Source organism: Taurulus bubalis, assembly GCF_910589615.1.
Source record: "Taurulus bubalis genome assembly, chromosome: 1".
Classification (NCBI taxonomy): Eukaryota; Metazoa; Chordata; class Actinopteri; order Perciformes; family Cottidae; genus Taurulus; species Taurulus bubalis.
The window spans coordinates 20,297,255-20,310,840 of NC_136589.1; the positions used below are offsets into that span (position 1 = coordinate 20,297,255).

Consider the following 13,586-nt stretch of genomic DNA (forward strand, 5'->3'; position numbering starts at 1 on the left):
TATATATATATATATATTAGCTATGAGGGCTTGATGGTGTAAATATGAATATGACAGCCCTTTGCTCCAACATATCAACATATTACCACGTACACGCATATGTGGATTGGATATATATATATATATATATATATATATATATATATATATATATATATATATATATATATATATGCCAACATTAGCAGTGAGGGCTTGATGGTGTAAATATGAATGGGACAGCACTTTGCTGCAACATATCACGTGATTACATAACAAAATATTGTGTACAATTGTGTATTTATTTTCTATTTAATACAATAATCCTAATTTGAGCTTTATGTTAAGATACAGTTAAATCATGGGGCTTTTATGTTGAAAGGGAAGACAGAAAGACAGACAGGTAGACAGACAGTTCCTCCTGCGTGTGTGTGCCCGCGTGTCACTGGTTGCCATTGTGACTGCCTTGATTGGCTAACTTGAAACAGGTGTGTCACTGTGTCACAGAGCGGGAGACTGGACTGTGGATTTAATGAGAAAACAACCTTTCAAACTATTGTATTTGACGGACAACCGTGGATCCCATCGCAAAAATAACGCAATCATGAGAAGCACAAGACTTCTGAGAACGTTTCCGTCTACTTAAATATTTGTAAGGATTTAGAAATGAGAGCATTTTTCGGGAAACCGGCTGGTCGAATGGTCTTAGAAAAGTCATAGCACACGATTCCCGATCAGGCTGCATGTTTTGATGTATTTGGACCGCATGTGCGGGCAACGCTGCGGGAGGAGATACGCGCCAAATTTTTTGTGGGACTATGCTTATTTTTTATGATTACCTTTTTTTTTTTTTAAAGTCAAGGAGTTATTGATTCTTTAGAGATCAAGGACAATAGGGGCTGGTATTCATATGTAATCACGTGATATGTTGCAGCAAAGTGTCCTATTCATATTTACACCATCACGCCCTCATAGCTAATGTTGGCATATATATATATATATATATATATATATATATTAGTACCTCAATAACACATCTCACTACCGGTAATGTATATATATTGTGACGTCTTACGGCAGTAGTAGCCACACATTCAAAATTTCTTGTGAAATTTTCTAGTTATTATTACTAAGCCCGCAGGAGAACATGAAGTGCGCTTGCTGCAGGGGTCTATGACCCCTTGCAGCTAAGCCACACTTAATAAATCCGCAGGAGAACATGAAGTGTTCTTGCTACAGGGGTCTATGACCCCTTGTAGCTGAAGCCACACTTAATAAAGAAGACGATCACAATACTTGGATTGCTGAAGCATTCCAACTAATAAAGAAGAGGATAACAATAGTTGGACTGCTGAAGCATTCCCACTAATAAAGTAGATAACAATAGTTGGACTGCTTTAAGCATTCCAACTAATAATAAGCCTGAGCAATAACATGAAGTGTACTTGCTACAGGGGTCTATGACCCCTTGTAGCTGAAGCCACACTTAATAACATGTTCTCTCCTGAGACCCTGATGTGGGCAAGTAGTTTACCTTGTGCAACTGATCATAAGGCAAACATTAGTAACAGGGTCAGAACTGAACTCTAAGACAAACCAGTAATTGTGAAAAACAAAGAGTATATGTGTGCTTCTGTAGGACTGTCTTCTCTGGTTTCTTGAATTAGAGACAACAATACAATGTTACTTGTTTATGCTTCCTGAATCTATAACTCTAACCCATGACATGTGTGTACTAATAGTCGATTAAAAGCTGTCACATCCGAAGTGTTACATTTTCAGCATTTTTTTTTACTTTACACTTTTAAATCAACAACATACAATAGCTGAACCTTTTGACTTTTCAATAGCTGTCATGTGATTAAGGTTTAGTCTCTATACATCTATAATTTAATATAAGCCTATGTCCTACAGTAGACTTTCTTTCAGACGGAGATTGTGGCAAATCTATCCGTATCATGTTGAAATCTATTAGCATGCATCTACATCTGAGAGACTAAACCAGAAAATACAAAAATGAGGTATAAGTGCACCTGCAGGACAGAAGAAAGAAGAAAGGGCTTCATAAAGAAGAGGCACCACTGAGCCTAAATCCACCTTAATGCATCATTTGAAAAACGCAAAAAGAAAACAGGGTGAGTAGCTGAGAGATGAAACCATGCCCCCTTCTGTATGACACAACCTTGAAGCAGAGACGATACATATGACTGATGATGCTACAATAGCTTGGAAAACAATGATATGACATGGGGCAATGCTTGCTGGCAGAAGAACGAGCACCAGCTCTAGCATCACAGTTCAGCCAGCACAAAGTACCTCTGTCTCTGGAGCAGCCATTTGTTCTGCTCATTTTCTATAACCAGTGAAACGTAACCTAATAAAAACAGGCTGGGTATGGCAACCTAATGCTCCACAGTGGTTACATGAAAAAGTAAAAAGAGAGTGAAGAGAGAAGCGGAGGGGGGTGCGGGGGAGGTCTGATTAGAGGCAGTTTACATTCTTTCATTTTGCTACGTAGGTTAGTCCTAAACGTTAAACTATTTCAGAGTTGATCTTGACGATTAGGAATGATTTTAAACAGTAGATGGCGTTTTGAGCCATTTTCAATCAGAATATTTTTCATTATCAACACTAGCATGTTGATGTTTCATTTGTTTTTCATCACAGTTTCACATGTTATTTAGTTTCTACCTAAATGTACTTTATAATCTGCTGTACACACCTGTACGAGAGTGATCACTTACTCTGAGAAAACTTTGGAGGGTTGTCGTTGACGTCAGTGAGGGTGATGTTGACAGTAGTAGATCCAGACAGTCCTCCGACTGAGCCCGCCATGTCTTTGGCCTGGATCACCAGAGCATAGTGGTCCCTGGACTCACGGTCCAAGTTGGACATCGCAGTACGGATGATACCTGAGGTAGAGAGAGACATCCCTATTGGAGTATGTGGAAAAACACTGTTTGCTTACAGTGTTTGGTTAAATGACTGTTAATGATGACTGTGCACAAAGCATCAGTTCACTCAGTCAGCAACTACAGTATGCAATCTGGTTGGGGTTGTGTGCAAACAACACGCTATTACATTCAGGTGACGGAGCCTAAAGTGGTTATAATTTTAAATATGACGAAGATGGTCCTGTAACCATAACAAAGGTATTTTCACCAAATCCAGGATGTTTTCAAGTGATGGTAAAACACACATACTGTATATTTCTTCTTAATATCACACATACTCTTACACTAACCTGCCCTCTTGCACACTTGTATAGAATATTTAAGCAGGTGCATGTGTCCCTGTATCCTGCTGAAACCAGATTTCTACAATCTCACAAACCAAAAATCACAAAAATTTGATTTCATCCATCCATTATCAGCCGCTTATCTGGGGTCGGGTCGCGGTGACGGCAGGCCCAGCAGGCTGACCCAGGCTTCCCTCTCACCCGCAATACTTTCCAGCTCATTCTGGGGGATCCCGAGGCGTTCCAAGGCCAGCCGGGAGATATAATCCCTCCAGCGTGTCCTGGGTCTTCCCTGGGGTCTCCTACAAGTTGGTAGGAGATTCCGGAGGTCACTGGTAGGAGGCCCCTCTAATGGGAGGCGTCCAGGAGGCATCCTGATTAGATGCCCGAACCACCTCAGCTGACTCCTTTCGACACGAAAGAGCAGCGGCTCAACTCCCAAGTTTCCTCCTGATGTCATAACTCAGAACTCTTGACCCTATCTCTAAGGCTGAGCCCAGTCACCCTACGGAGGAAGCTCATTTCGGCCGCTTGTATCCGAGACCTCGGTCTTTCGGTCACGACCCAGAGTTCGTGACAATAGGTGAGGGTTGGAACGTAGGCCGACCAGTAAATGGAGAGCTTCGCCTTCCAATCTGTACACATGCAACATCCTCTGTCCCAGGTCTCTCACATCAGAACAGGAAAATGAACATGTACAATTTTTATTTCCATGGAAACATTTAAATGTAATGTAAATGTAAAACATAAAAAATGTAATATTATACTCGCTGAAATGGGCTTCCCTACAAAACACTTTAACACACATGCCATAATCACCTATTCAAACACTAATGGGAGGAGCTACCATGCAAGGGGACACCTGTCCATCAGGACTAACTAACATTCATACACTAATGGGAGGAGCTACCATGCCCTTAAACAAGGGTTCTCTCTGCTCAGTAGCATGTTAGCTGCTCCAGTTGTACAGCGTAGTCGGGGATGTTACTCAATGACACACAGCTGGTCTGACACCAGCTGGTTGCCCCTTATGCAATGAGTCCCTGTTTGAGCTCTTATCTTTTTCGACTACACCTTGAATAAGGAAGGTAGCGCTGTAGTAGCACTTTAGTAGCACTTAGATGGCACTTACTGATAGCACTTTGTAGTTTAACTTTGTTGAAGAAATTGTACTTTCGTGATTCCTGTTGTCTGTACTCATGGTTGAATTGCACTTATTGTAAGTCACTTTGGATAAAAGTGTCAGCTAAATAAAATGTAATGTAATGATATTTTTTGTTTATTGTTGTCTGACAGATAAATTGCCTGTATAGCTGCTGTTATAGTAGACTGTACAGTTGGTACAGTCTGCTTTAACCGCGGACGGGCCGTCGGAATAGGAACAGGTTTTAAATGTGCTCCGTTGAATCAGGTGACAGATCTGTGACACTTAGTTGCACACAGGACTTTATTCACATAATAATGTGACTTTGACATCAAACATCAAATCTTATTTTGACTTATTTAAACATTTTCAGAACTTTTGGAAACTTTTTTTCATTTCACTTGACCAATTTTTCTACTTTGTGTCGGTTCTTTACATATAATCTAGATTTAATACATTTGAATCCCAAGTTGTAAAGAAAAAAACTAGGGAAAGCACCAAGGGAGGTGAATACTTTTGCATGGTACTGAAGTTTTCCATACTACTGGATCTGCACAATGGAGAAACGTGGCTCTGTTTGAAATGGCATACTAACAACATTCTATAAGAATAATGTAAAATAGTACATTTACTCTGCATAGAATGTGGATTTTGCATACTCAAGAAAGGCCTGAATGTATTAGATACCAACATTTCTAGGAATGAGTCATGAGCTTTCCAGATAAACCCAACAGACTTAGAATGCATGGCATCTCTTAGACCAGTGGTTCTCAACTGGCCTGGCTCCGGGACCCACCTTCACCCCTGAATGACAAACCGCGACCCAAATCGAGGAACATTCTCAACTTCTCAAATTTATTTAACGAAAAGATGGTGCAGTTTGAACCTGAGAGAGTACAGAACGTGTATGCCAACACAAAAACAAGTTGAATGATAAACCAAAACGACCAGCTGGTGGCGATGCTAGAGAAGGAACTATTCCCTTTTACACTCAATTAGCTGCATTTGAAAGTCTTCATCTTCAGGACACAAGGTATTACAACATACATAACAATTCAGAATCTTCAGCCATTTTTAAACAGACTCAACAGCTTTCAATCACAAACAAAAAAGTCCAACAACTAAGAAGTAGTTTCAAAAAGACTCAAATGACCTAACTTTAACTGAGAATACACACTCACAATCTATGACAAACACTTTACTATGGAAAAAAGTCACTGGCTTGAGGAGCAGCTTTTCCACAAATTCAAAATAAATTAAACAAAAAGTGAAATTCAAAAGGATTCATGTATACAAAATGAACTTTTCTTGTGATTGCGTCATCAGTAAGTAAATAATGAAAAACATTGTGCTTTACAGAAAATTAAGCAGCGCTCAATTCAACCTGAGGTGTAACACTGACATAGACCTGAGTCTGAAGGAATTTCTGATGGGAGAACTGAGGATGTTTTTTGCTCTTGGCAAGAGTCTCAAAGTCTGGAGTTATAGTTGACAAGGCCAGTCTGAGGTCATGCTCAATGTCCAGTCTATTCCTGTGTTTAGTCTTCAGCTGAAGATCTTGGCACAGCTTTTGAAAACATTGGGTGTTCTTTGCATTTCGTTTAATGTTGTTTACCACTTGGATGACATCGTTTAATGTTCCATGAAGCACTGGGACCATATCCTTTGCTGCCAGGGCCTCTCGATGCAAAAAACAATGGTGCCAATTTGCATTCGGAGCTTTGTCAAGAATTCTCCTCACGACCCCCAAGTTTTTTCCTGTCATGCATGCAGCACCATCAGTTGTGAATTTTATATTCAGTAGGCTGTTTAATTAAATTATCATAAAAACCCAGAGTCTCCCCCATGACAGGATGGTTTGACCCAACCTGGCACACGCTGCTGAAAACATGGAGGGACAAGTGCAAAACAAGTTGAAACCAAAGCCGGCAAAAAAACGACACTCTGCTGCATAAAAAAGTCTCTTCAAAATAAAACCAAAGGATGAAAAAAAAAATATATATTATTATTATTTGTTTGAAAACGGGTCCACGACCCACCAGTTGAGAATCACTGCCTTAGACTGTCCACTGGACTGTGAGGCAGGCGGTGTATAGATGTGAGTAACTACTGTAATACTGCTGATTTTTCTCATATAACAATTGTATGGACAGTGTTACTTGACCTAAAATATTGTCTGTTGTTTTACTGTTAGTTGATGGTAACTGTGCTGTGAATGTTAATCTTATATATTCCATTACTTCCTCTACTCAAATAAAATAAAAATAAACACCACATTTCACCCATTGTTTATGTCTGATATGTTGTAAAAGACTGAAAGAGGGAGGACTGGTCAAAATGACCTCACTTTGCAAAACATCCCCAGTTAGAAGTCCTGGACCTAAACTGGTACTAACAAGGCCATAATTGCACACACATACGCACACACGCACACGCGCACACACACACACACACACACACACACACAGTGTTTGGCCTGGAGGCTCTGCTCCACTGCATTACTCGCTTCAGAGGCTGACAAAGCAGAGAGCCATCTGGCCTTATCAGCCCCTTCAGACTGAGCAGAGAGACACGGTGCAGGCTGGACAGGACAGGCAGCACACATTATGCACCTGTAGTACAGAGTGACCGGGGGAGGGACCTTGTAGACTGACACAGAGAGAGAGGATAAAAGGAAGGTTCATGAGTGCAGGGACTGGCGTGAGAGGGAATGGACTAGAAGGCCTGGAGGAATTCTGCCTGTGTGTCACAGGGATGGAAGCAGAGTTCAGGAACACAATCCACACAATTTTAGACTGCTGGAATATGTCTTCATTTGGTTTTAGGGTTTTAAGACCAATAGTAATAATTATGTCCCAATATTGGATTGGATTGTTTTGACCACAGTGCAATCATAGCTTCAGTCTTTCTGACAGAACGACACAAAACTGGCAACTACAAGCAGAAAACCTAAAGAGCGTGACCAGCTTCATGTTGAAACGAGAGCAGCCCAAATAATACAAGGATTGTCTTCAGGGGCATATATTTGAATGTGAGTTCTCCCAATGAAGCTGATTTGACATTATAAATGCAGCTCATTTTTCACTGTAATCCCTCACACAGAGTAAGAGAGGGCAGATAAGAGGGTAGAGACAAGCTAACATATTTATTGAGGTTCAACTGATGTTTCTGTTTTCAAGCTCCCAGTGCTAGTCCCAGTCTGTGCTAGTTCTTAGTACCATCTAATTTGTGATTTTGAGCTATACAAAATAAACTGAATTGATTTGAATAAATATTTTATTAATATTCCTGTTTACATGCAGCCATGCATATTTCGATTAATGTAAAAGGACCCCATGCCTCATCACCGAGGCCAGTGAATGTTTAAAAGTAGGTATGTTTGTCCTTATTTTCGCCGGTGAGCCGCGATCAGCTGTTAAACATTAGACAGCAGGCCTATGTACAAAACCACGGCACGCCACTGTACAAACCATTGGCTAATTCAGGGCTCCGGACCCGCGTGTGGCTCTTCAGCCTCTCTGTCTCCCTGAGGCTTTGACAAAAAATAACATGAAAATCAAAAACAGGTAATTTTATTGTTGACACAGTGGACAATATTTCAAAGGGATCTGAGGTGAAAATAAAAAATGTTTTAAGATTTCACAAAAATGTGCGTCCCATCCTATTACGTCGCTGTCAAGCACCCTTCCCTGCAGGTTGGGGTTAGTTATTATCCCAGTATGGTTCACAGAGCCTCGCCCTTGATAAACCTTCAATGGATAAAACGAAAAAAAAGGAAAGTCACAGAGAAAAATAGAGTTTATTTCTGCATGGACGTACTCATTTGCTTTCACTGCCAACAATACTGGCTGACCCGTATGCTTGTTTTAATCTGAAAATCCTCCATTTAGAAAACAGATTTTTATGTTTGTATAAGCCACATCCAATTCTGAATATTGTCATTGTTATACTAGTGTAATATAAGTGTGCATGTAAACATAGTCACTGTTAGAAGATTTTAATGTGCGTTTTAATGTTATTACACCATCTATTGTTGATTTAAATGTAGACTCCACCACCCCTCTCTTTGCTGACAGACTGGTCTTGTCAGCCCGTATAACAGAGAATTTATCGAGATAGACTTCGGCAGTGGCGGTGCGTCAATAGAGGGCGCTAGGCCGCCGCCCCTCTTAAAATTTTGCAATGAAAAAAAGAAAAAGAAAAAAAAGATATATATATACTGTCAAAAAACATTATATACCAAATAATTTAAGTAAGAAATATACCGTGTTGACGCGGTAAATGTGTGTGGGAGACCGTAAGCCCCTTTGAACAACCGCTTAAAACCAATTTAATGTGACCAAATATAATATATCGCCGTTCATCATCACTGAGAAAAGCCCCTCTCCCCTGTCGGGGCGCCGGCCAAATGTGAGTCTATGGCAGCGAGCAAACATTTCACGGTCGTTACGGCAAGGACAGCTTCTCATTGGCGGATGAAACGCGAATCTTCAATGTCATTGGCTAGGGCGCACAAATGTGCGCCCTAGCCAATGACATTGTTTGTTATTGCAACGTGATTAGACTATTCGTCGAATCAGAGACCTTTATCATTCCCTCACAGCCCATACAGCTCCCACGTATCTACGCGAGCAACACTAGCAGAGACTTTTATTATGTTAGTATGGCGACTGAAAACTCTGTGGTATCTTTACGCGAAACACCTTTCAATCGACGATCAGATGTTGACAAGAAGAGGCTGAAAGAGTTGGGACCCGAATGTCTGGATTTAAAAATTCAGCGAGAGGACGTACACCCGGAGCTTCTCCTCAAGCCGATATGCTAACCGGAGCTGGTTAGCTGGATGCTAAGTGTGGAGCAAAGCAGTGGCTCTGAGCAGCAGAGGAAGCGCCGGGCTATGAAGGAAGATGAGCTTGGAAGGATTGCTGCAGAGGTGAGTGTCAAAATCAGCAGATGCCTGTGTTAGAGTTTAATGTTTTAGCTTTCCCACAGCAGAACACATGTTGGACATTGTTAGATTTGGGTGGATATCATATCAGACTAGAACTTTATCTAAAATACCAATTCAACTGTGTGTGTGTGTGTGTGTGTGTGTGTGTGTGTGTGTGTGTGTGTGTGTGTGTGTGTGTGTGTGTGTAAGAAAGATAGCTCCAGGCTAGAGCATCAAGGTGGCTCCTGGCCTTTTGTCTATGTTGATGACACACAAAACATATTTATCTGTAGGTTTGTGACACCATGGAATCATTTTCTCTATTGCTAAAACTCTCACATGGGTATGCAGCTCTCTAGTATTGCAGACAGGCTATAATGGAGAGATATAACTGTGCATCGTCTGCATAACAGTAAAATGAGATGTTATGGTGACGGGTCATATGACTTAATGGGAGCATATACGGAGAGAACAGAATTGGTCCAACAATTGATCCTGGAGGTAAACGGTAAATTGACCTGTACTTGTAAATTGCTTTTCTTGTCTTCCGACCACTCAAAGTGATCCGCCCGGAGCGAAAATGAGGAAGTGAGTTTTAAAGAACTCAAACGCTTCTAGATCATCAACCACAGGTCCGATCTAATAAATTTAAACGGTTGAAGTACTGTAAACCCTTGTGAGAAGAGAAACAATATACTACATTTAAAAAAAAAGGTTGTTATATATTTATAATTACGTAATTCCGTAAGCTGCTCAACATGACTGAGCGATTATAACGTTTCACTATTTACTAATTTAGTACCCCTAACAACGGTACCACGTATGTAACTGTAGAGACTGTACGAATCTTCCAGCAGTGGGCCTGCAAAAAGGCGACGGGACTTTTTTCTCCATTTTGGCTTCCGTGCTTCGAGGTCCTGCGATCTCATTGGCCTCAGACTCATCAGATGACACGCGCTGACGGAGATAGTCATTTGAAGTACACAACGGTCATGGTGTGAGCAAGATTTAGGTCAAAGTTGCACATTGTTCTATTTCTGAACCGAAAAACATGATTTTTGGACTGGAAAGGCTTGAAGAAATGTCATTGCTTGTGTTCATTGTGATTATTATTACAGATTTGGATGCTTTAGGTCTTAAACTTTCTAAAGAGGTGCAGTATTACTCTGGGGCATGATAGGAAGGCACCAAAAATACAATTAAAAAAACTCGGGGAGCGATCGAGGAGTCATTTTTTGATCAGACTCTTGACTTTTGAACATTTATGCAGAAAATAAATAATGAATATTATTATTATATAGACTAGAGAAGCCGGTCTTCTGATTGAGGGACGACCCGCTCTACCTTCCGAGCCACAGTTGCCCCTGGCTACAAGTTGTCTGTGCAGTTGTGGAGATGAATGAATCAATTGAGAAACAATATTTAATATTTGACAGATAAAGAATGTCATCCAATAAGTATTTCTGTTATCGCCATCATCCTCACCCAGACATGTATAATTCCATCATCACATGCATGCTGCAGTCACCCTCTGGAGTCTGATTAGAGGCTAGAAAGAAACAGGGATGCTCAATTACGCAGTTTGATCTTCCATACTGAGCTTTACCTGATGCACCTGAGCTCAGAGAACCACATTCCACTCGGGACAGGACTGCAGATGTGTGATGAGCTTTCTGCACATGATCAAGCTAGAAATAACTGTTGAATGCTGTCACATATAGTCCTGTGTATTCTGCAGACCCATTTGTCAGGAGTTGTAATTAGGGTCCGAGCAACTGACGTAGTCAGTCTGAGAGGACCCTATTGTTATTGCAGGGATTATTATTATTTTTCAGGATTATTATTTTTGTACATTGGACGGCTTTTTGGGGGACTTGCCATATTCGAAAACTCACCAAATTTGGAAAGCTTGTCAGGCCTGTCGAAAATACCCATCTGATAAAGCCGTAAAAGAAAGTACCAAAAAATGGCTCTCTAGTGCCCCCTAGAAGTTGGACTGGCGACGCCCCTGGCGATGTTTTTTTTAATTCATTCAATAATTCCATCTCCACCTGCTCTACAAAAAAGCCTCTCAGACCCATAAAGTCTGCCTATGAAAACTTTCCGCCATTTTGAATTTAGTGAAAAACACATAGCAGCGTTCTCCTACACGCTTGGTGCGTTTCATACCAAACTTGGTGTGCATCATGACGAGCTATCTCATTGCATTTTGGAGATATCGACCAATTAACCTCTTAGGGGCATGTCTTGTTTTTAAACACTCATAACATTAAAACTATTTGGACAAACGACTCCAAACTTGTGTATATGTGCACATCGCATCCCCTAACTTGCAATAAATCAGTCGTCTGTAATCCGGGCAATTTGGGATTTTTGGTGCATTTTTGTAATTTTTCGCCTTTTTTAGCGTTTCTATTTTGCTAACTCCTCCTACAATTTGTATGCAATCGACTTCAATTATGTTCAAGGATGATCTCGAGACCCTTATGAGTATGGCTTGTGCTTTGTTTGCGAACGTAGGCAACGGCCTTGACGTGGCGTGGACCCAAAGACACACCCATTTTGTGCCGTTAGCTATGTGAGAGGAAGCTATTGTAACTTGTGGCAAACCAGGAGGAAAGGAGGAGCAGACAGAGTGCAGGGGGCGGATCCCCAAGCTCAGGTTGGGGGAGGTGGTCGGGGGAATGTACTTCCCAGTGCAGGTGCTGCAGCCAATCGGCACATGGCATTGGACCCACCTGCAGCCCATCAGGTAATCAGAGGGAGGATATATTCTCAGAGCTGGGAGGAAGAAGGGGGAACTGGACAGGAGGCTAAGAGGATCCCCTGAACCGCTGGAGAGGAGCCGCACGGATAAGAGGTAAACCGTGGACTAAACCTCTCTCCTCTGATCTGCCCTCACAGAGCAAAAGACGCTGCTTGTTAGACCAAAGACCCCGACCGGGAGGAATTTTTTGTTGAGTTTAACCCCATACCCCTTCACCCCAAACCTATTTATTAAAGAACACTTTTTGTTGGCGTACTAATGTCTCTGAGTCTCGTATTTTATTGTTGAATCTTGCCTCCAAGTCCCCCGGGTTGCCACAAACTCTACATGTAACTGTAATGCAATCTGCCCAAAACTCCTCATACATGATTCCGGTCCAGGCCTGAGCACATATACATGAAGAAATGTTCGGATTGTCATAGCGCCACCTGCTGGCCAATGTAGGGATGTAAATCCCTAGACATGTCACTTGTTGTAAAGTCGTATTGCCGTAGGCAGGAATGTTCTCCTCCGCTGCAACAAGGACCGTTACAGGAGAACATTCCTGCCTAAGGCAATACGACTTTACGACAAGTCACCGCTTGCTATATCCTCTGTGGATTCATTCATCACTGTATACTATTACAGTTCACATACATACTTTGCATTTTGCACTATCTATTGTTTACATTTAATTTGCTTAATTAATGAATACACTCTGCGGCTGTAAATATATTTCATTCCAGTTAGTTGTGTTCTATTTTATGTGTATATACACACTCACCTAAAGGATTATTAGGAGCACCATACTAATACTGTGTTTGACCCCCTTTCGCCTTCAGAACTGCCTTAATTCTACGTGGCATTAATTCAACAAGGTGCTGAACGCATTCTTTAGAAATGTTGGCCCACATTGATTGGATAGAATCTTGCAGTTGATGGAGATTTGTGGGATGCACATCCAGGGCACGAAGCTCCCGTTCCACCACATCCCAAAGATGCTCTATTGGGTTGAGATCTGGTGACTGTGGGGGCCATTTTAGTACAGTGAACTCATTGCCATGTTCCAGAAACCAATTAGAAATGATTCGAGCTTTGTGACATGGTGCATTATCCTGCTGGAAGTAGCCATCAGAGGATGGGTACATGGTGGCCATAAAGGGATGGACATGGTCAGAAACAATGCTCAGCTAGGGCGTGGCATTTAAACAATGCCCAATTGGCACTAAGAGGCCTAAAGTGTGCCAAGAAAACATCCCCCACACCAATACACCACCACCACCAGCCTGCACAGTGGTAACAAGGCATGATGGATCCATGTTCTCATTCTGTTTACGGCAAATTCTGACTCTACCATCTGAATGTCTCAACAGAAATCGAGACTCATCAGACCAGGCAACATTTTTCCAGTCTTCAACTGTCCAATTTTGGTGAGCTCTTGCAAATTGTAGCCTCTTTTTCCTATTTGTAGTGGAGATGAGTGGTACCCGGTGGGGTCTTCTGCTGTTGTAGCCCATCTGCCTCAAGGTTGTGCGTGTTGTGGCTTCAC

General features: G+C 41.5%; 1 protein-coding gene across 1 annotated transcript in view; it reads right to left on the bottom strand.

Annotated features, from left to right (window-relative positions):
* The window catches only part of LOC306744240 (cadherin-18-like), a gene marked incomplete at both ends in the record, with an annotated part of 93,452 nt that overhangs the window by 40,681 nt on the left and 39,185 nt on the right, over positions 1–13,586 (bottom strand). Inside the window, one exon of the mRNA XM_079226845.1 lies at positions 2,724–2,891. Coding sequence (XP_079082971.1) covers positions 2,724–2,891 — 168 coding nt within the window. The remainder of the gene's footprint in view (positions 1–2,723; positions 2,892–13,586) is intronic.